Source organism: Labeo rohita, chromosome 9 (genome assembly GCF_022985175.1).
Source record: "Labeo rohita strain BAU-BD-2019 chromosome 9, IGBB_LRoh.1.0, whole genome shotgun sequence".
Lineage (NCBI taxonomy): Eukaryota > Metazoa > Chordata > Actinopteri > Cypriniformes > Cyprinidae > Labeo > Labeo rohita.
Window position 1 is genome coordinate 25,296,948 of NC_066877.1, and position 23,386 is coordinate 25,320,333.

General features: G+C 37.1%; 1 protein-coding gene across 1 annotated transcript in view; it reads left to right on the top strand.

Annotated features, from left to right (window-relative positions):
- slc49a4 (solute carrier family 49 member 4) overlaps positions 1-23,386 on the top strand; it is a 50,111-nt gene that overhangs the window by 21,594 nt on the left and 5,131 nt on the right. The window contains exons 5-8 of the mRNA XM_051118722.1: positions 2,158-2,266; positions 7,692-7,759; positions 14,785-14,912; positions 17,616-17,798. Coding sequence (XP_050974679.1) covers positions 2,158-2,266; positions 7,692-7,759; positions 14,785-14,912; positions 17,616-17,798 — 488 coding nt within the window. The remainder of the gene's footprint in view (positions 1-2,157; positions 2,267-7,691; positions 7,760-14,784; positions 14,913-17,615; positions 17,799-23,386) is intronic.

Here is a 23,386-nt window from a genome sequence, read left to right on the forward strand (position 1 = left end):
TTCATGAAATTACAGTTCAACCATTGATGTCACATGAACTAGTTCATCGATGTCCTTACTATCTTTCTGGGCCTTGAACATGGTACCAGAAAGCTCTCAGATTTAATCAAAAATATCCTAATTTGTGTTCTGAAAATTACAAAGGTCTTATGGGTTGGGAACAACATAAGGGTGAGAGATTTATTTCAGAATTTAAATTTTTGTGTGAACTATCCCTTTAAAGCAGCTTGCGTTCTTAGAATCTCAATAGAGCCACAAGCATCAAAAACATTATTAAAACATTGAAGCAATTCCTGAATTTGACATGAGATCATGAACAAGATCCAGAATTGCAATTTACATTTGCAGTTTTAAAAGGTAGTAGAATTGCAACCAAATTGATCTGCATAAAATGTACTTTCCACTTCCTGTAGTTCCAATTCACATTCTAGTACAGCCTCTTATGGGGTGTAGCAAATTCAATTCAAATGTAATTAATTTAAAAGGAACCCATTCCTAAAATATCAATTTTGTGCAAACCTGTAAACGTCTAATCTGTGCAGTTGCATCTTCATGCCTTTACAAGAACCAATGTACTGTGTTTGATTACTACGGTAAGAGTGATGATAGAATAGTGTTAGTATTGATGGACTTAGTGCTAAAAATTGCTGCATCTTGCAAAATCTTCGTCTTGGGGCATTCGATTCCAACACGACCAAGAAAGGACAAATGGCACTTAGCTGATGATCCTTCTGGCTTGATAGCTCCAAAAAATCTGGGGCTGGAGGAGGGTGGTGCAATCAAACAACTTGAGTGAGAGACTCAAAAACCAAGAACCAAACTCTAACAAGTAAATTCCATACAGCACACCGCTTTAAAAGATAAACAAAGCGTCTTTGGAGAGCCCTCATGATTGGTTTCAGATGCTTTGTTGTTTTATGGAGGGGGAGTTTTCCTCTTGGGTAAGTTGGGGAGACACTGTTTGGGACACTTGAGGGAAAATAGGTAGAGAAGTGAATAAGCAGGGTGGGTGATTGTAATTGGGTTGGGATTGACTGGAGGCCTGCCAGAAGGCGCACATAAAGACCAATTCCACGAAGGGATTCCCGACCTGTTTCAGTCTTGACTACAGCAATCCTGCAACTGGATAGATGCTCATAAAAATGCTAATACATGAAGAGAAAGCATCCCTCATAGCAAGGGATTTTCGTATCAGGGCAGGATTACCACAAAATTGACAGTACGCTAAACCATGCACTGTGCTTGTATTAATGGTTGTATCTACAAAACAACTTTGTTGTTGCTTGGCTTCAAGAAGGATTTGTTAGCGAATAATACTTGTTAGAGAGTCTCATAGATAATGTTATTAAAGGGTAAAAGTATTTCAGCTGTGCCCTGCAGATACATGATTTATTAAAAACATGCAGATACTGATATTATGCATAGCTTTGCCCAGTGGGTCAGTTTGATGTAATTAGATGTTCAAAACAATTCCTACTTGGCTAACGTCTTGATATCAGGGTCTATATTACCTGAAGAAAGTTAGCATTGCATATTCTCAAAGGCAATTTTTCATCTGCTGCAGGAGCTCAATAATTAAAATAACCCCTAATAGTTTCTTTTTTATTTAGTCAATATTTTATCAGGTTATATTCATTAATTTAGTCAGTTTTACTCTGACTAAAATGGCAGTTTCAAGTTCACTGGTGCATTTGCGTCATTTTGATGTAATATTAATAAAGTTGTAATATTACATTGACCCGTTGCTTGATAATGTGCTGTGTCCTATTAAGAATCCCATTTGCTTGAGGAAGCTAAATCCATGTTAGACAAAGCGCCGCTTCTGGCCATGTCTTTATCCTAGCTTTATGTTTCCCTGATATTTGCTTCTGCTGTCAGTTTTATATATTTTCTGTATTCAGGAGACTTTATCTGTCTGTCACTGGGCTGCAAGGTAAGATAAATGTTTGGTGACAGGCTGTAAGGTATAGGAAAGAAACTGCACAATCTTTGACTTCATGAGATGCACAAGCTTTGATGTTCAGCTTCATGACAGCTCTGTAACTCTTTCAGAAATGGACGTCATACAGAGTCAAAATGCAGCCTAGTGCCTTAAAGTGCTTTCATAGTGTTCTATTGCGTTTTCATCAGTCCTCATCTTTGCTTTTGCTTTTTCAGCAACATGCGTTTCCTGATGATAGCACTCGCCTACTCCGTGCCCACAGGGGTTGCTGCCGGCTGGGCCGGTGTGTTGGACATGATTTTAACACCTGCTAAAGTCAGCCAGGTAAGACATATTCCATGTTCCATTCTGGGCTCATTGAGATGATACATTCTAACTAATTATAAGGTTTTCAGATGTCTCGTTTATGCTGCGATGGTTAAATGTCTAATAAAACAACAGGATGTTACGAATTAATCCAAATATAGAAAGACCTGATTACTATGACCCATCCCTATGTTTCAGTATGCTGTGTGTCTGTAGTAAGTTGCATTTATCAGATGTACAAATCACTTGCACCTTCTATGAGTTTAATTATGATCAAAATGAAATGTAATTTCCCTGGATTAAATGGTTATTGACTTATAATTAACCCTGGGAGTACAAACACACGCATTGAAGTATTGACTGGAAACTCTGACCGAGTTTGCTTTTCTGTACTTTCTCATTAAAAAACTGGCAGGCCTGAATGGGTGGACTTTGAACTTCAAAACAAGCTGTTAAAAACATCTAATTATAGTTTTGAAAATCCAGAGCTATCCATCTGAAGATAGCCCTCTCCATCCTTTCCCTCTCCAGACGGAGCTCATCAGAATCTAATCAAACATACATGCTCAAGACGCTTTTATTTGCATACTCACAAAAGTACTCCATCTTTGATGGGCCAACCACAGCTTAATGAGATGAGCTCTCCACCTCAGAGTTTCTGATTCTCCCCAGCCTCCTCACATTTGCATCTGAAATGTGAGAGTTATGGGCCAAAGCAATCATGTAACATTCTAGGCCCAGCTGAATTACGGGCTTGCCGAGACAAAGATGATGTTTTCGTGTCTTGTAGTTTCTTTTCCAGGTAAGCTAGGTGGTCTTTCAACTTGAATCGGAAAGAAAACCATGCAAGTTGAAGATAGAAAGCCTTTTTTCCTTTTTCCTCTATATGTATCTGCTGCCAAAGCCATTGTGAGACTAATTTGAATTTTCCGTCTTCTCATTGAAGTCTCAGTTCTTTTTTTTAACAACAATTGAAAGCGTATGCCGCAAGCATTTCCTTCTCCCATTTTAATATTTCACTATTGTTGAGGTCTTTTTTTCTAGTCATTTAAATTTGGTTGAAAAGAAATAAGTGTTATCAGACTTGATAACTGCAATTATATATAGATTTCTAGTAGCCCATTGTACGAAAAAAAAAGGAAGTGCTCACAAGACAGCACTGTATTGATATTCCTCAGACTTTTTGGTTAGGGATTTGTTCCAAACCCCAAACTCCAAGTATTAAACTTTAACAACTAATTCAGCCTAGACCATTTTGGAAACCTGGCACTGAAAAAAACAAATTTCAGAATTACTGCAGGATTCAGAAACCTTGGCTTTGCTGGTAGCAACTTCACAGTATGCACAACCTAACATTAATTTTAACTAACGTTTATTGTTTTTTTTTAGATACCTAATCCTTTGAACAATAGGACTTTTTAGTAAAGTGTTAGCAATTTACTTTACTCTGAATGATTTCTCTGTTTGCTTTGATGGAAAGCAATGAAAAGCTTCCAATTGGTGTGTGAAATGCAATTTGCAAATGAGGTTAGAAGCATTAGAAAGTTTATATTCTAAAGCTGCTATTTAAGTTCTTGCGTTTTGATCAGTGTCGGAAGTCAACAACAAATACGTTTCCACATTCGCACACAGTAATTTGCAAATGGAACGGTAGAGCCCCTCAGGCAGTAAGCATGTAGAGTTGTACAACAATAATTAGCATCATTTAAGCGTATGGTCCTCTGCTACATTAATCAGCCTTGTCTAATTGCTTCATTAATGGTGAATGGCCATTAAGCCTGCGCACAATGGCTGTGGACTGATTAGACAGACACCTTTTGCCCTTGGAAAGTTATAATCAAACTGAAGGTTTGAACTAAAACATTAAAAATAACTGTTTTATCAGAGCTGCCTCAAACTGCTTGATTTGTGGTGTGTGTGTGTGCAACTCTTTCGTCCTGATTAAAACTATAGGTGTAACAGTGTGGTTTTCTGATTTAAAACCCATTTCAGTGAGTCATACCATGTTTTTTACCCTTAAGGTTTCCAGTGTAAACATGTTAGTGAGCTAGGAGCTTCAAGCAAGGAGGTCTAGAATACCTGGAAAAGATGTTAACATTCCCAGAAGGATGTGATTCGTGTGATATTAGTTTATACTGACACCCTATGATGTATGGTGTTTTTGTTTGTTTGGGCTAGATTTAGCTTTGTGTTTAACTGAGTCTTGTCACTCCTACATTTCTGTTGAATCTGTTTATAACTTAGTTGTTTTTGATTGATTCAGTGTTGTTATTAGTCTCCTGGATCTCAAGTGATGACCAAAGCATTTCCTAACCTGCGTATCCACTGTACCATTCTCCTCCTTGTCCCGAGTCCTAACAATTCCAATGCACTATGCTGCATGACAGAAAAATTTGAATTTGAAGTAATGCTTTGGACACACATGAGTTACACTTTTTACCAAAAGAAATGGCAGAGTGTATGATACCTTTTCATTTCTTAGGGGGAAATAGCAGCGCTACAGCAGTAGACATAAATCACAGAATGGAAATTGCAATTAATACATCCAGGGGCGCCGGAACCAGAGGACCAAACCTCTCTGCCAGCCCCCTTTCCCTTAAACTTTTAGCGCACATCACCATCGGCTAATGTTAAATTACGTAGTCTACCTCTGTTGGCTCGCATTAAAAGCACATGAAATATTACATTCTGATTATATGCTGTGATTTACTGTAGTTTTAGCACTTGATATTTATTTCAAATAGATAAAGCTGCCTTTTACCCCTGCAGTAGGACATTTCATTAGCACATGTATCTTCAGAACATATAAATTCTCAGAACTGGTGCCTTATTATTATTTAGATTTGCTTGTCCAAAGAGAAACTTTGAAGGGATAGTTCACCCAAAAATGAAAATTCTGTCATTAATTACTCGCCCTCTTGTTGTTCCAAACCCGTACAATGTTCGTTCATCTTTGGAACACAGATTAAAATATTATTGATGAAATCTAAGAGCTTTCTGACCCTGCATAGACAGCAATGCAACTACCAGGTTCAAGGCACAGAAAGGTAATAAGGACATAATTTTTGTGTGCAAGGGAAACACAAATAACGACTTTATTTAACAGTCTTTTCTCCTCCGTGTCAGTCTTCGACGTGCGCTCTGTAACGAAAGTCATTTTTGTTTTCTTTGCGCACAAAAAGTATTCTTGTAGCTTCATAAAATTAAGGTTGAACCACGTCACATTGACTACTTTAACAATGTCCTTCCTACCTTTCTCGGCCTTGAATGTGGTAGTTGGGTTGCTGTCTATGCAGGGTAATAAAACTTTTGGATTTGATCAAAAATATCTTATTTGTGTTCTGAAGATGAATGAAGGTCTTACGGGTTTGGAATGACATAGGGGTGAGTAATTAATGATGGAATTAAAAGAAATTAATATTTCTTTTCTATAATCTCAAAGGTAAGCTCTACTACATCCTATAACAACATGAAATTTGAATATTAATTACCATGATTCATGAATATCAGTTAGGTGCTGTGACACTCTGGCCTAGGAAGATTAGCGTACAATGAGTGTAGTAATATTCATGGGCCCAATGTTCTCTAAAAAGTGATGTTATAATCCACCCATAGACCCATGATGAGATTCAACTCAGGGTGCAGTTGTACATCCTGATAGCCGCAGGTTGGAAGGACCTCAAGGAAATGTTCTGTTGCGGGAGCAATGTTTTGCTGAAGGTGCTTTCCTGTGTAGTGACAGTCCTGTGGCAGTGGGTGAGAGATGTTGTTCCTAAAGCTTGAGAGCTTAGCCAGCATTCTTCTCTCCATCCCCGCCCTCAGGGGATCAAGGCTGATGTCCAGACAGAGCCAGCTTTTCTAATCACTCTGTGAGCATCGCTAGATATCAAATCAGCCAAATCAGAAACTGATGCTGTAATGTTTTCCAACAAATTATTATTCTGCTTATGCAGTGTTACAGAGCAGTTTATTCAGTTTCTCTAATCTGAATTGACAAGAGGCAAGTGTGTTTGCTTTTTCAATGGGTTTTAGAAGTTTTTGTTGCCTGAGAAGACGTACAAACAAATGGGTTAAATAAAGCTATCATCTCGCTCAAAAAGGCTTGATAGCGCCACCTTTAAAATTTCAACAAAGTGCCCCTTGAGCTATGTTTCACATGCATGTACGAAATTTGATAGACATATGTAACACACCAATACCTACAAAAAAATTCCCTTGGTATGAAGTCTGAAACCCTACAGGAAGTCTGTTATTTTGAATTTTCTTGCCAAGTTTTGTGGCATTTTTGCCATTTAGCCAGTGTAATCTAAAGCCCTTTGTGACGCTCAATTGCGAAGATTTTGAGTTTTCGTTGATTGGTCCGTGGAGGCCTGACAAACTTCAGTGTTTCGCCATAAAAAAAGGTTTTTGTAATAATTAAGGCATACAATGTCCGATCTGCACCATAATTCATGTTTGATAAGAGTCCAGTCCTGAACACATGCCCATGTTCAGTTAAAGCCATAGCACCTACTGATGGCAACAGGAAGCGACATGTTTTATGCTCTAACAAACTCCTCATAGAGATTTAATGACATGAATATAATGCTTGGTCAGTCTACTCTAAAGATCTATGCAATGTTAAATTGTGAAGATCTTCAGTTTTCGTTAAAGGGCGTGTCTGTGGTGGCCTGAAAAAGTTTGATGTTTCCCCATGTAAAAGGAAGTTGTTATAACTCCCGTAACGTCTGATCTGCCCCAAATTTCACCTGTTCAATAAGAGTCCTGGCCTGAACACATCTGAAGACCAATATCCTGTTATGATCGTAGTGCCACCTGCTAACTGAAACATACTATCTGCACCAAACTTCATATGTTTTATAAAAGTCCTGGCTTGAAGACATCTACATGCCAGTATTGAGTTATAGTCATAGCGCCACCAGTTTGGCACATATGAATGACTAAACTGTTAAAAATTATTTAATTGTTATACCATTTCACTAGATTATTTTTATTTTTTTTTAGATATAATTTACTGTATTTTTGATCAAGTAAATGCAGTGACTTGGTGAGCATAAGAGACTTCTTTCATAAACAAAAAGACACCTTACCAACCCAAACTTTTGAACAGTTGTGCGTGTGCTTTGACCCAAAAGAAGTCGAAACAACATTTTATTTAGTCTTCATAGAGAAACTTGTTTTGTTCTTCCTGCTTTTATCAATACTATGGTTGACCTCAGCCATGCCTGATATAGACCATCTGTTTTCTGAAGTCTGCTGTTGAACCAGACTGTTCATCAAAGACATGTTCGTGGACAGCATGATGCCTGGCAGTTTATTCTTCTTTCTGATCGACACTGCAGACGCCCCTGGCTCACTATCCATCTAGCTGCTCCAAGAGTGATGTCCAGCATTACAAGCAGCGAATAATCCCAACTGATCACACCTTTCTCTTCTCTCACAGGTGGATGCTGGCTGGATCGGGTTCTGGTCCATAGTTGGAGGCTGTGTGTTTGGTGTGGCCATGGCGAGGTAAGTAATGGCCCTGTGCATGAGAAATGATGGTGTTGTTGTCATACATTAGCATTTGTTAGCATTTACTTTACACACATTGTCCAGTGACATGAAAAGCGAAAGCGGCAGACCCTAAAACAGTAGTCCCCCATCAGCATTCCTTCTCTCTTAAAGAAACCAGGGCTGCGTTTTACTCACTTATTTTAGTGAGGGTTTTTTAGCAGTGCTGCTTTCAAGGGGCTGAATTTAGAGTTTTTTTTTAAACTTCTTAGGGAGCAATTTAGCATGCTGACAGCGTGTTGTAACTGTTGGGGCTGTCAGCATGCTAAATCTCTCTCTAAATTCATCCGCTTTAAAGCACCACAGTTACAGCCATCAAAGCATAGCTTTTGTAACAAATTGACTACCTTCAACAAAACACTTCTAAACAAATTTAAAAAAAAAATCATTCAACTCCAAGTATATTTTAATTGTTGATCTACATTCATGCTGTCATCTTTGGCCATTGCTTTGTGTCTCAGTGGATTCAGTGGGTGTTAAAAATAGTTTTAAACTTTTTTAAAAGGATTTCAAGATCACCGTGGTCCATTCTGCATTGTACGGGCCAAAACACAAAGCAAAAACAAAGAACTAATAGTTACAAAAGCCAACTGTGGTGTTACCTCACATTACCTGAATCTAGGCCAAAACTGAAAAGACTACAACCAATGAGCTTGTCATTCTGCGCATACGTGAGAAGAATTAACTCTCCAGGTCTCGCTCACCGCAGATGGATTTTGTGAAAATCATTACAGATGAGATGCAGATAATGTGTGTCCTCTGTGCCCTCTTGACTTTTTGCCAATCAGAGGTTTGCATGCTTTCGTCACATTCGTTTTTCCAGTTGTGCACTGGTTCATCAGCCAGTCAGAGTGATCTCTCTCACAATGAACTTTGATGCCAATTCCACATTTTCAATCAGCCCAAAAGCTGCAGACACACTAGTGCCAACAATGAAAACACACCACACAAACTAGGCCAACAGACCCTGCAAGACACCACCCCAATCCAGTACAATGATGCAAGGCAAACAAGAGACTAAACAGGGCTCCAGACAAAAAAATCAATTCAGGAGCCATTGGCTCTTATGAGAAACACAGTTAGGCACCAAGTGTTTTATTTATTTATTTAATTATTTATTTATTTATTTATTTATTTTTAACATTTCATTCACACTGTCATGTGTTTGTTTAATCTTTTCTTGTCTTTATCAGCATTTTAGTCTGTCTTGTAGATGTCCTGGGAACTAAGGTTCACTTAAAGTGGGAACTAAACATCTTTTCCGATTTGAGAAATATATACAGTCACAAAGAATTGTTTATTACACAAAATCTGTGTCAATATCATGGACCATAACTATGTCAACATCACTTAGGCACTGAGTGTAGTTTGGGCTGCACCTCAGTGCATCCTATAAATGTTGTCATATGTCTTTCATCCAGTCTGTTTTTCTTCATTAGTAACATGCAGATTTTTAGGTGTTGAATTTTATCTTTTATTTATTAGACAATATGTTAAGTAAAAATATGAATATACAATATAGTGCATACATTTAGCAAAATGCTCCTCTTTATAGTCATTTTTTCTAGCTGACAGATGAGGTTATGGATGCCGAATGGTTCTTTCAAGGTATGTATTGTTATTGGCATTGTTTAAGCTTTACATGCTTTCCGAAGTTTGAAACACTGAATGAGCGATTACATGAAACATTCAGTAAGTTGTACTGTAGGCTCCGTTATAAAATAGCCTACCTTTTGATGTCCATTCATGTTTATTTCATACTATAGTAGTAAAGAGAAAGATATGATGGGTTCACGTGTCGTTTGAACTGAGGCGCTAAACTAAGCAATTAAGGAGCGCCAAAACCATGTTTATTGTTTGACGTTCGTTATGAATTTGGCCAAATTTTTAAAGCTGATATGTTATTAAAAAGTAACAAAGTTCTAAACGAGAATCACTAACGATATTGTTAACGAGTTTATTCAAGTTGTGCACGAAATAGACACTGCTGTTTTGCATATTCACTTTGTATGTCTCCATGTCGAGCTCTCCCATGGTGCACAATAGAGCTGCTTTTAGCAGTTGTGCCATCAACGCAGATATTTGGCGGAGATTAGGACTATTTAAAACACTTTTGTCCACTAAAACTTTCACATCGTCTCAGTTTATTACGTCAACATAAATAATGTGATCGCAAAACAATCAGGAAAAAAAGGATTACATGCACATTTTAAAATCATAACATGCAAATTTATGTAGTCGCCACTGGCGACCTCAGCAAAAGCTTCACTCGCAAATTAATATTGTTGGTCACAAATGTGACGGTTTTAGTCACAGTCTGGAGACCTGGATTAACTAGTCATTCAGACAGCACACTGACTAGTCAATTTAAAAAAATATGTGGTTTTGCACATGCCTGTTGCCTTACTGTTATAAATAACAAAATTAGTCTCCCACACTTTTTTTGCTTAAAGGGGTCATCGGATGCCCATTTTCCACACGTTGATATGATTCTTTAGGGTCTTAATGAAAAATCTATAATAGAATTTGGTTAAAAATTCTCAATGGTTGTGCCAAAATCAGCTCTGCAAAAATCAGATCATTCTGGTTGAGGCTGCTTTGAATGCAAATGAGCTCTGCTCGCCCCGCCCCTTTCTTCTCTCTGTGGAGAGACAAGCCTGTTTACTTTAACCGCGTTTAGCTGCTAAACTTGCTAACTAGCACATTATTAGGAAAGGCAATCACAAAGACTAATAAAAAAAAAAAAAAAAAAAAAAAAAACTTTATACTCACTTCTGCTGTAAGTGAAGCTGGATCATGAATGATTCGTGCGAACATAGACGGATATATGTGGATCGGGAGGCGCATTCCCTTCACAAACAAATGTAATCTACTGCATCTTCAGCAACTCAGATGTCGGGAGTAAATGACGACCACTATGTTCATTATTACATCTAGCAACATAACACCTCAATCGCTCAATCTGAGAGATTCTTGTCTAATTTACATCCCTGCTCTGGCATTGAAACAAAGAGGGCGGACTGTTACAGCTGATCTGAGGTAAAACGCTCATGTTAGTCAACTATCGTGGGAGCGGCCTCTGTCGGTGTGACGCCACAACGACAGTCATCTGAGAACGGCTCGATTTGAAAAAGGGAATATTGTTTTTACAGATTAATTAAAAACCACTGCATGGATTTTTATCATTATAGGGTAGATTTGTACGTACACTGGCAACACACATTAATGTTCAAACAACATGTAAAAGTGAACTTAGCGTCCGATGACCCCTTTAACAGCGGTGCTGCTAAGGCAAAAACCAGACAGCTGGTAAAGTTATTACATTTTTGAAACCAGCACTGGATTGCTAAAGGAGTGGGCTGAACGGCGGGTGGTCATCCTACAGTGGCTGCCAGCTTCCACTTTACAGTAAATCAATTAGGGTAAACGTCAAGTAAAATAATGCGTATTAATGATATAACCTACGCCAGGCACAGTTTCTGTGCCAAGCCACTGACAGAAAGAAAAACTTCCTGAGGAGAGATGATATAAACTACAAAAGAAATTTTTTTTTTTTTTTTTTTTTGACAAAAATATGCATTTCATATTTTTATACTTGTCATAGCAGTGTTTTAGGCCTAATTATTAAAGTTTTATGACAAAAATGCAAGAATGCTGACAGTACTAGAAACTTTCCAAGTCTTTTTTTAGTTTTTAAATGGTCTCATACAAGTGTATCCGTGGCAACTAAGTATATAAAGCAGTGTCAAACTTGTGTCATGCTTTCCTACATTCTTGCTGGAAAGACATTTGTTTTGTCTCTGTTAGGCCACTTTTTTTTTCCAGACTGTTTAGGATCCTCCCAGATCCCAAAGCTAATTTATTCTCTTCCTGCTAATTTATTGAAATCAGCTTTTGTTATGAACAGTGGGTGAAAATGCTAATGAAATGGTCACGTCGCACAGACTGATTAAGACACTGGTGTAGAGAAGAGAGAAAGAGCAAACTGTTGTCTGCAAAAAACAAGAGATTTGTCTGTCCCTGATGACTAAATGTTTGCAGAAGGGCCCCAATCAGCACATCCAGCCAGGTTCTGCATTTTGAAAACCTTTTAATTAGGCAAACTCTGTGTTTAATCAGTTGTTGCACTGCTGCATTGAATTTTGGGTTGGTACTAGAAATGCCGTTAAAATGGGGAGGGTTAAAACATCAATGAAGACCTGTGATCTGCCTTAGTTGTGTGTGTTATTCAAATGAGTTGTGAGCCACAAGTCGAATGGGGATTCGTAAAGCTGATTAAAGAATGCACACCCCGCCGGTTGCTTTGGCAATTTTACGTGTTTGCTTTTTTCTCGCTTTGGGTGTTCACTTGGGACAGGTTGCAGAGAGAAGCAACAGATGCCCCGCTAAGTCTCCACGGCAGCCTGGTCCTATTAGTGGTCGTTTGGCGAGTGATCTCTCATTAATGGGCCCCTGTGAATTACGGGGTCCAGCGGCCTCCCTGTGCCACGAATTGTGCAGCAAATGCGTTAACATGAGTTATTATACGCCAGCAGCTCTTTGCCGCAGAGCTCAGCCCTTTGGGTCAAGTCCATGCTTTAGAAAAATGGATGCATTAAAATTGAGCTGCAGGGGCGATAGCTGCACATTCTAATTGATGCGATTCCGGAGGCGGATATAATAGCCGCAAGTCCCCGTCAAAGACTCGTCCTCGTTCACCGTTATGGTAGAGTTGTACTAGACGGGTCTATCATAAGAGGCTGTCTCCACAGGTCAATTAACGGTTTGTGGTGTGAGGTATGCTGAGCAGTTGGGCAAACGCTGGGATGCCTGACAAACCACCAGACTTTAATTGTCAGACAGCAGTCGGGAGGTAGGGGTGACATTGCTTTTTGAATGCAGAAGGCTGCGGCGTTGTGGGGTCAAGAAAGTGTGAATGACAACCCATTAAAGTTAATGCCTAAAATTTAAAGGGATAGTTCACCAAAAAGTGATTCATTTATATATTGTTCCAGTATTTCTATATAATGAATATGTATGAAGATCAGTGCTCTCAAACTCTCAAAATGACCAAAAAATGCTGTAAAAGGGTTGAAAAAGTAGTCATTGATGTCAAACCTTTTGACATTCCATATTGAAATATATACAGATGTGAAAGAGATATGAGAGCTATGAAGATCTTAAGATCTTAAATATTTACATACAGTTCTGTTTTTTCCTCTCACAAAATGAATTAATAGTTTAAGAACACTTAAAATGTAACTTTTTAAGGGGAACTCCGGGTATTAAAGAGATAGTTCACCCAAAATTAAATCATTATTTACTCACCTTCCAGGCATCCTAGGTGTATATGACTTCCTTCTTTCAGACGAATTCAATCGGAGTTGTATTAAAAATTATCCTGGCACTTCCAAGCTTTATCATGGCAATAGGCGGGTGTTTCTCTTCATCAGTACGAAACAAGTCCGATAAAGTGCATCCATCCATAATAACAAGTGCCTCACACGGCTCCGGGGGGGTGAATAAAGGCCTCCTGTAGTGAATCGATGCATTTTTGTACGAAAAAATATCCATATTTAAAATGTAAGAGTCACTTTAATCTAGCTTGCGCCAACTAGTCCTACACGGCGGATGACATAGGACGTTGGCTTTGCGCATGCGCTGGAGAGGCTCACACAAACCAATGTTTGTTTACAAGAGCGAAGGAAGCAAAGTTTCCTTACCAGTCTCCTCTGACATTTTTCTTTACGAATCCTCTTTTTGAGCTTTTAATTCATGACCGGTGCTGTGTTTACCTATCTCCATGGTAAACACATGCGCAGTGCCGACATGTGTTGCAAGTAATTCTTGCATTTTGAATATGGATATTTTTCTTACAAAAACCAAATGGCGTACTATCAATTTTTCTCCACATGGTGTCTAAACGGCTCGAGTGAAATCCACACTGAGAAACTGGCTGTGGCGTCATGACAAGCGTTGGCATGTTTACATCCTGCCAGGATGGCATCTAACGTTTCTTGTCTCTGCCATTTGTGAGCTTTTTCAGTAGCTGTGATCTACTAAAAGCTTCAAAGGCATCAGGGCTAAAGTGGAGAGAACAAAGACATGGGTTTTTAGGAAGTTTTATTCATGCACAGGGATCTTCCCATTTTTTTCTACTTACTTCGCTTCTCTTGTTGCCCTTTGACCGACAACTACAACCAATAGCTGTGCAATGTGGCATCATGTCAGTATTTTATTTTCCTAGTTGTGAAACTCAGTGAGTGCAAAAATTTCTCATCATCAAAAAATATAGCGGCCCCCCTATAGTCTAAAGTATGTATAAAACGATTAAGCCATGCAAGGTTTCCTTTAAGTCATATGGTTCATTTTTGTTATACTTTTATGATGGTTTTTGGTGGTTTTGAAGCCTGACTTTCTCTGGTTCACTGGCTGGATGAACACCCTGATAAACTTTTCCATTAGTGTTCACCGAATATAGAAACTCACAAACATATGTGCAAGTAAATGATGATAGAACTTTGATTTTTGAGGTGAATAATTACTTTAAAATGCATTAAAAGCCCATAAGCCATCATTAAAAATGAGTGTTTTTTCTGATTGCTTTCATCTCTGTTGTGAGGAAAGGTGATGAAGAACATGCCCTGAGGATATTGCTATGTATCATGTTAGAGGTGCTAAAATTTGTCTGATGCATGATGAGAGGAAACGGTGTGGAGAACTTTGTCAGAAATGATAAAGTCAGTGTTACTCGCATACAAGATTATGTGAGGATTTGTTTTGAGTCATCTCCAGTAGGCAAGTCTTTGAGGGACAAGATTTTTCCGCATGCGTCTGGTCTCTGACGTGAGTGCCGAAAATAACATCTGTGAGAAAGTTTCACCTGTGCCTGTCTGTAATTTGCTTCCTCTGTAGCTTTTTTTTGTCTCCTGTCACCTTTGAGCTATGACTCCAGATTCAAGTTTCTCTCTCCTCTTTCTTTTATTTTCTGTTTTTGCCCTCAGGTTTGCTGACTATATTCGAGGAATGCTGAAGCTGATTTTGGTGCTGATGTTTGCTGGAGCATCTTTGGCAGCCACCTGGTTCACTCTCACCTGCCTGACCAGGCTTACTCACCTGCCCTCCACTAAAGGTATACTGTGCTGAAAAGGGCACTGTGTTCTGCCTTGTGCACATCCACAAAACTGTCACCCCGCAGGGAGTCTGGTAGACGAACACCGACATAGGCAAGCTGCAATTGTATCTGTGAGAGGGAGCCAGAGGAACTCATTAAGTCCAGATCAGTGAAGGGAAAAAGGGAGTGGGGCTCTAGAGAAGCTGGCCCGAAACAAACATATGCCCTATAGATCAGCCAGCTCAAATATTACCATCAATTATCATTTTATGCTTGGCACCTGACTTTTTTTATCTGCAGTCTCACAGAATTCCTGGCAGACAGAGCTCATAGACTCATGGGCCATCACTCCATCTGGCAAGATTTTATCGTGCACACGTGTCCCATTGCCATCCGTGGCTTCCCATGCCTCTCGTGATTCATATCTCTTGCTAATGAACACAAGGCTATGTTGTGGCAACATCAATTCATCAGAATCTATTCTAGCTGGAATCGTTATTCAAGGAATAATTGACAGTGGACGTTCGCCTGCCATGTCCATGTAATCTAACTGTGCCGTTGTCATGTCCTTTACTCATACCATAGTTACCACATGGATACCCATACTTCCTTACATTCACCGTATCAAATTAACACCCGCCACAAGCCAAATGTGGGTATTTTTTGCACAGTGATGAGGCAATTTCACTTCTATTCCAGTCGCTGCGACCTGTAAGATTTCTCTGAATGACATTCGAAAAGATACGCCGTTGCTTAGAAGCAACAATGCATGCTTGAATAAACCCATTTGATTGTAAATGTAACCACAGTGCAAGCGCGCATAGAACACGTATACAGAATCCTCATGCTTTATTGCTTCATTTCAATGGTTGACAGAGCAGTTTGAAATAGATTTGTCTTGTTTCTGAATAATATTCAAACTATAATAAACATTATGTAACATTTTTATGGAAGGAATAATTGGCAATGATTGACATTGTGGCCACATTACTACCTTGACTGTGTGGTGCCTTTGTGTGTTCTTTCACTTATACCACGATTACCACGTATATAAGACATTTGTGTTTAGAACTAAACTACATTGAATAGTTGGGAATCATTTTGAACTTTGAAAGCATGCTTTGATGCTTTTATTCACCAAGGTTGCATTAAATTGGTCAAAAATTACACTACTTGAATAGGGTCAGTAAGATTTTTTTTTAGAAGGGAATTAATTCTTTTATTTAACACGGATCCATTAAAAGTGACAGTAAAGTCATTTATGTTTCAAAAGATTTCTATTTCTAATAAATGCTGTTCTTTTGAACTATATTCATCAAAAAAAAATCCTCAAAAAATGTTTCACACTATCCACAAAAAAACTGGTATCAACATAACTTAATGAGATTATCATAAGTAATTTTCTTGAGCAGCAAATCATCATATTAGTATGATCACATGACACTAGAAAACTGGAGGAATGGCTGCTGAAAATCAGCTTTGCCTTCAAAGAAATAAATTGCATTTTAAAATGTGTTAAAATAAAATGATTCTTTTAAATTGTAATACTATTTTACCATTTTTACTGTATTTTCTGATCAAATAAATAAAGCCTTGGAGAGCATAAGAGACGTCTTTCAAAAATATTAAAATATGTAACTGAACCTAAATTTTTTTTAACACAAGTGTGCATTAAAGCATTTATGTTTCATATGACTATTTTTTAGGGCTGCTCTCGACTAAAGATTTTTCATTTTAAGCATTAGTCGACTATTAGTCACATTTTTAGTAATAAACATATATATAATAATAATGAGCTTTTAATTGCCTACATAGCCTAATAAGCGCATGCAAATAAAAATGCTCGCCACAGCGGCAGATATAATAATTATGAATGTGTCAGGGAAAAACAGCAAGGAGACTGCATTAACGTTTTAATAATTTAATGATAAACTAGTGCTTTCTTTGTTTTTGGCTTAAGAGATGAAGTCGGCGACACTGACTCGTCATCTCAGTAGTGATTTGCCTGTTTCATATAATGAGTGAATATTTGTTTTCCAGTTGAATTGGTTTATTTGAAACATAATACTGTTTTCTTTTTTTTACTGCCCAGTCTTTAGTCTCTTTTAGCCCATTTTTAACTTACTGTTTGCCTTGTACTTTTCAATGCCAGCTGAGTGGTCTGTTTCTCAAACTAGAGACTCTGATGTGCTTGTCCTCCTGTTGTTGTGCACTGTCCATTTATCTCTCTGCCCTGGTTAGAACCAGTTTGCATTGCTCTTCTAAAACAGAACTGCACACTCACACATGGAACAGCTTTTCATCATTTAAAATAACAATAGACTAGTAGAGTGTTTCTTTTTGGCACTTTTTTAAAATAAATTGAATTTTGAAAATGAAAGTGCATTTAATACTGAAAAAAAAACATTCTATTTCCAACATTTTTAAAAAATTGCAATTTTCACACTTCATTATACTCCAAGCTGAGCTAAGATAAAAAGACAGGTTTCTGTAGTACCAACTTAGCACATCATAATCATTACTTAAGTGTTTTCTTAGTTGATTAGAGTAATATCTGCTGAAATAGTGTTTGCCAGCACAGGAAAGTTTTAGAGTTAGAAAGCTCAAATATTTATTTGCAGGGTTGTCTTTTTTTGTTATCCTGTGCAAAGAATGAAGTGTTCTAGAAATGTACTTGAGATTCAGGCAGCCCATTCTGTCTCTGTCTCTCTGCTCCTTTAGCCACTCTCTACACTTCCTGCATCCTGGTGGGTATCTTCATCAACAGTAGTGTGCCCATCTTCCTGGAGTTGTTCATTGAGACGGTTTACCCTGTTCCTGAGGGCATCACCTGCGGAGTGGTCACCTTCCTCAGCAACCTCTTCACTGGACTTTTGCTGTTTTGCCTCACCTTTTACTTTACAGGTACCTTCATATTTTAACTCTTAAACGGCAGGGCAGGATTTACTGCAAAGAAAGCTAAGCTTTCTCTCTATCCAACACACACGACTTATAGACTTGCACTCAGGACAGTGTCATTGTCCCAATGTAATTGTCCTTCTGAATGATGATTAACTTTCAGAATATAAAGTTCAGATGTTCAGATGAAAAAATGTGCAGGGAGATTGACTTGCTGTGTAAATAGTAGCTTCCAGCTGAATATTCATGAGTCACTTTCTGACAGGTTTCCTTGGATTGACAGGTAGTCCGTGATAGTTTTAATCTAGCTCTTGCTGTTGCTGGACACCATTTTGGCAGGTTGACACAAAGGCAGCATGTGTTTTCCTTTGAAAAACAACACGTCTTGAGGCATTGTGTTTTGATGTGCCTTAATAGCACATACATACACATAGATAACACATGTGATTTAAATAAATATTAATAATATTCTATGTTGCAAATTGGCAAAACCTGTGCAGGAAATGTTTAGGTCACATTTCACCCCAGAACCAAAACATGAAAAAACAAATGCTTAAAGAACACGGTTAGTGTTCTTGTGGTTAGTGCGCCGACATATAACACAGCTGTGCTCGCAGCGACCCGAGTTCGAATCCCATCTTGAGGTCCTTTGCCGATCCCGTTCCCCTCTCTCTGCCCAGTACTTTTCTGTCATCTCTCTACTGTCCTGTCCATTAAAGGCACAAAAATGCAAACACAAAAAAAATGTAACTTAAAAAAAAAAAAAAGGAAAAAGAAAAAGAAAATGTAATCTACTTAAGCAAAACGCTTTTGTTGTTTTGTTTTGTTTTGTTTTGTTTTTGTTTTTTTGTTTTTTTAAACACATTTGTCCCACAGTACTTGTCCTGGTATCGTTTTTTTTAATGTGTTTCAATGATTCTCAATTCTGTAGTAATTAGGGCTGCATGATTAATCGCACGATATTGTGAGGCGCGCTTAGTCAATAAAGCCGGTACTTTGATTAGTAGTAAAGCTCCATCACGTGCGTTCAGCTGGAGCGGCAATTAATACACAGAGCCGTAAATCACTGACAAGCTACGCCAAATCGCGCTCAAAATCGCATTCGATTATGAGCACGATTTGGTGTAGCTTGTCAGTGATTTACGGCTCTAATCAAAATACCGGCTTCATTGACTAAGCGTGCCTCACAATATCGTGCGATTAATCGTGCAGCCCTAGTAGTAATAGTACAGTTTTACTGTAAAAATCTTGTATTTTTTACAAAATGATTTTTTAACAGTTAAAATCGAATTATTCATTTGTAAATTAAAAGTAGTAAAATAGATTATACCAAGATAAAAGATCTAATAAAGTGAATTGTAATATACATATTTATATTACTCATATTTATATTACTGTATTATTTAAAAATATAAAGTAATATAAATGCACCTTTTAAACTGTTTTTAGGCCTTACAGTAATGAGAATTAGGGGTTTAATAACCTCATAATATTAAGAGTCATAATAGCAGACTTTATTTGCTTTGTGCTTATTTTGTTCATTCATTCCTTCATCCATCCATCAATTGTATCATTCAGTTATTTATTGGTTTATTTGTTTAGTTAGTTATTTATTGGTTTATTGGGGACTTTCAATATGATGAGGTGAAACAAAAAAACATAGACGTGCATTAAACCTGAGCCAAATATAGGAACCAGAATGTGTTCCTATAAAAAATTTTGGTAAGACTTATAAGGTTCATTGGTTAACATTAGTTAACCACATTAGTTAAAATGAACTAAGAATTAACAATACTTACAGCGTTTTTTCATTTTAGTTAATGTTAATTATTGAAATCACAAGTTGTGTTTAACATTAGTTAATGCACTGTGAACTAACATTAGCAATGAACGACTGTTTTTATTAACTAACATTAACAAAGATTAATAAATAGTGTAATAAATGTATTGTTCATTATTTATTCATGTTAGTTAATACATTAGTTAATGTTAACAAATCACACCTTTTTTATTTTTACTTGAAACATTTATCAACCATCTAACCATTGGTAAGAACATCCTAGAAACAAACTAGAGCCTCTCTAAAACTTAATAGCTATGCCTGAGAAACCACCCACAACACTTGTGGGTGCAGGCAAGTACCATTGACATTTTCTTCGGAAATTTGCATATGTTATAAATTATGGAGCTGTCAACCTCTGTTCACACTGACCACTGTCAAGTCCAGATGCCCGCTGCGATACACTCATATCCCCATTCTGTCAGCGGCCTTGACTGACCGGCTGACGGGTCTCTGTTTTATGAGCAGTCAGGTTGCTGGACCTCTCCCAGGCTGCGAAAACTCCTCAATCTTCCTGCTGATTCTCTGGAGAAGATTAAATTGAGATGAGTGAGCTTAACTGGCTCATCCTTTCAAATCTGATTGGGTTATCGGTCCCAAATGAAGCCATGAGATTCGTTCTGCCTTTGTGTGGCTGTCAGAGCAGCAGTGGCCCGCCAACACCGCGCCACAGCTGAAAATAACGTCCACACAATGAGGTCTCTATATATAGAAGGTTATTGCGTTGGCATTGCTATTGAGTTTTGAACACTTTGTTTCTGTTTAGGCCAACCGGTGTGTAGGCGCTGAAGAGATGATGGATGGATTTCTGTTTGTTTCATCAGAACCATCCTGCAACCTCTCGCTGCTTCCACTGGCAGAAAGCCTTTCTCGACATAATAAGCACTCTGTTAACTAAATTGCACAGAATTTTCCTCTTAAAGGTGCAGTTTCACTTAAAATTGGACACCTAGGGAAATTAATAACTCTTTAGGACAGATATTTAAAATGTGCAGTTGGATAAGATTAAGCAGTATCACTCTTGCACATCTATTGATGTTTTTTCTTTTGTTGTTTTCATTGCTGTTTTCAATCTTCATGAGCTAGTTCTTGGAAGCGGTGACCTAACCATGCGTGTTGCTATCTAGAGGACCCAACATTTAAACGCGGTCAATTCTAGACAAAGACACACACTTAAAATGCTCACTAGACATGAAACCCAAGCATACTTTCGCCTCAAGGGCACTTACAAATTAGAAAAAGCTCTGACTTATCTTTCTAATCATGAAGACAAAACGTATTTCTTATTCAATTTCATTGACATTCAAGAGTTTGGGGTCGGTAAGAATTTTTTTGAAAGAAATTAATACTTTTATTCAGCAAAGATGCACTAAATTGTTACAAAAGATTTTTATTTAAAAATAAGTGCTGTTCTTTTGAACTTTGTTCATCAAAGAATTCTGAATGTAAATGTGTCTTGGTTTTCACAAAAATATTAAGCAGCACAAGTGTTTTCAACATTGATTGAATGTTTCTTAAGCAGCGAATCAGCATATTAGAATGATTTCTGAAGGATCATGTCGCACTGAAGACTAACTAATGGCTGCTGAAAATTCAGTTTTTGCCATCACAGGAATAAATTGTATTTAAAAATATATTAAAATAGAAAACAGCTTTTTAAAATTGTATTAAATGCAGTCTTGGTGAGTATTAGAGACCTTTTTCAAACCATTTAAAAAAAATCTTTCCAACCCCAAACTTTTGAGTGTTTCATATTTCATCCTTCCCTCTCTTTGTTAGAAGACCCTTGATTCCTCATTGAGTCAGAGTCCTCTTGTTTACCCTGTGGTAATTACCCTGTTTCTTTCCATTCCGTTGCTAATATAGATCTGAACTATGCTTTAGATTGGGTTTTCAGTGTGCATTGAAAATCACCTGTTTCCTCCTAGATTGAGCCTGCCTCGACAATGTTCTTTTATTTTCCAGATGCTCTTTTTTCAGCCACCCAAGGTTGAATTGATGTGCTTTCAGGAATTGCACTTGCCTGTGACCAATGATACATTCACGAATGTCTTACACTTTCTTTGTATTCACTTTAAAATGAAGTGAAAGGGATGTGCTTCACTGAGTTACCGTTGCTGTCCTTCCCAGCTGGCCATTTAAATTGGCAAGGTTGGTTCATTCACCCTTAATCTGAAAGCTGTGAATAGCTGTTAAAGATTGAACATTCAGCCTTTTTGATTGTGTGGCTTAGCAAAGGCCATGTCACCTAGTGTGTGAGGGTCGCCCTTATGTCAAATGCCAATAATAAAATTAAGGGTCCAGTAACCTTTTGTGGACACCCAGAGTGTGTACTTCCTGCTCTAAACTCTGAGTGCAGCATTCGATTTAGCAAATGTTCAATTGCCTGTGAAGGTAAACCTTCAGCAAAATCAAGATTCCTGGCTTTTCACACCCAGAGTTAAAGCTGAGGTGTGTATTTTTTTTCAGATGAAGTGCTTTTCATAGAGCTGAAATATGGTTTATCAAGCAATATTACATTGGATGTTTTGTAATTACACTACCACTCAGAAGTTTTTTTAAAGAAGTCTCTTCTGCTCACCAAGCCTGCATTTATTTTATCCGAAGTACAGCAAAAACAATAACATTTTGAAATATTTTTACCGTTTAAAATAACTGTTTTCTATTTGAATATATTTTAAAATGTCATTTATTCCTGTGATTTCAAAGCAGATTTTTAGCATCATTACTCCAGTCACATGATCCTTCAGATATCATTCTAATAATCTGATTTGCAGCATTAAGCATTCTTGTTAAATTAAAGTATTAATTTCTATAATTTCTTTCTCATATAAATTTATCTCAAATAAATACTGACTCCAAGCTTTTGAATGGTATAGTGTATAATGTTACAAAAGCTTTTTATTTCAGATAAATGCTGATCTTTGTATCTTCCTATTAATCAAAAAATCCTGGAAAAAAAACATTACTCTGCTGTTTTGAATATTGATAATAATAATAATAAAAAAATGTTTCTTGAACAGCAAATTATCATATTAGAATGATTTCTGAAATATCATGTGACACTGAAGACTGGAGTAATAATGCTGAAAATTTAGCTTTAATCACAGAAATAAATTACATTTTAAATTACATAAAATATTTCCAAAGTGTTAGTTTAAATAGTAAAAAAATATTTCAAAATTGTAATATTTTTGCTGTACTTTGGATCAAATAAATGCAGGCTTGGTGAGCAGAAGAGACTTCTTTAAAAAACATTACAAATCTTACTGTTTAAAAACTTTTGACTGGTAGTGTATATAAATGATTTAGCTGTACATTTTAATATTTATTTTTAGATTTAGATAGTTTTAGATAATAATTTTATATTTGTTTCATTTATTTCCTTTTTCAGTCAAAATAGATTTTTTTTATTATCAGCCATTTTTTTTGTTATTAGCCATAACATGAAAATAATTATTGACTGTTGACAAGAATTTTTATATACTATATCAAATTTAGTTTATAAAATAAAGTAAAATATATTTTTAAAATGGAATAATAAATGTTAATTATTATGTAATGTAAATATATTTCATAATATATTTTAATAAATTATTATTATTTTTTTATATATATTTTTTTCTTTTTTTTCCATGTTGAACCAGTAAACAAATCAAACTAAGATGTGCAAAATATAGGTGTGATTTAATCTCATAAGGAGAAAACAGAGTCTACAAACTGTCAGTCAGCCTTTCTCCATGTTGCTTGGGGC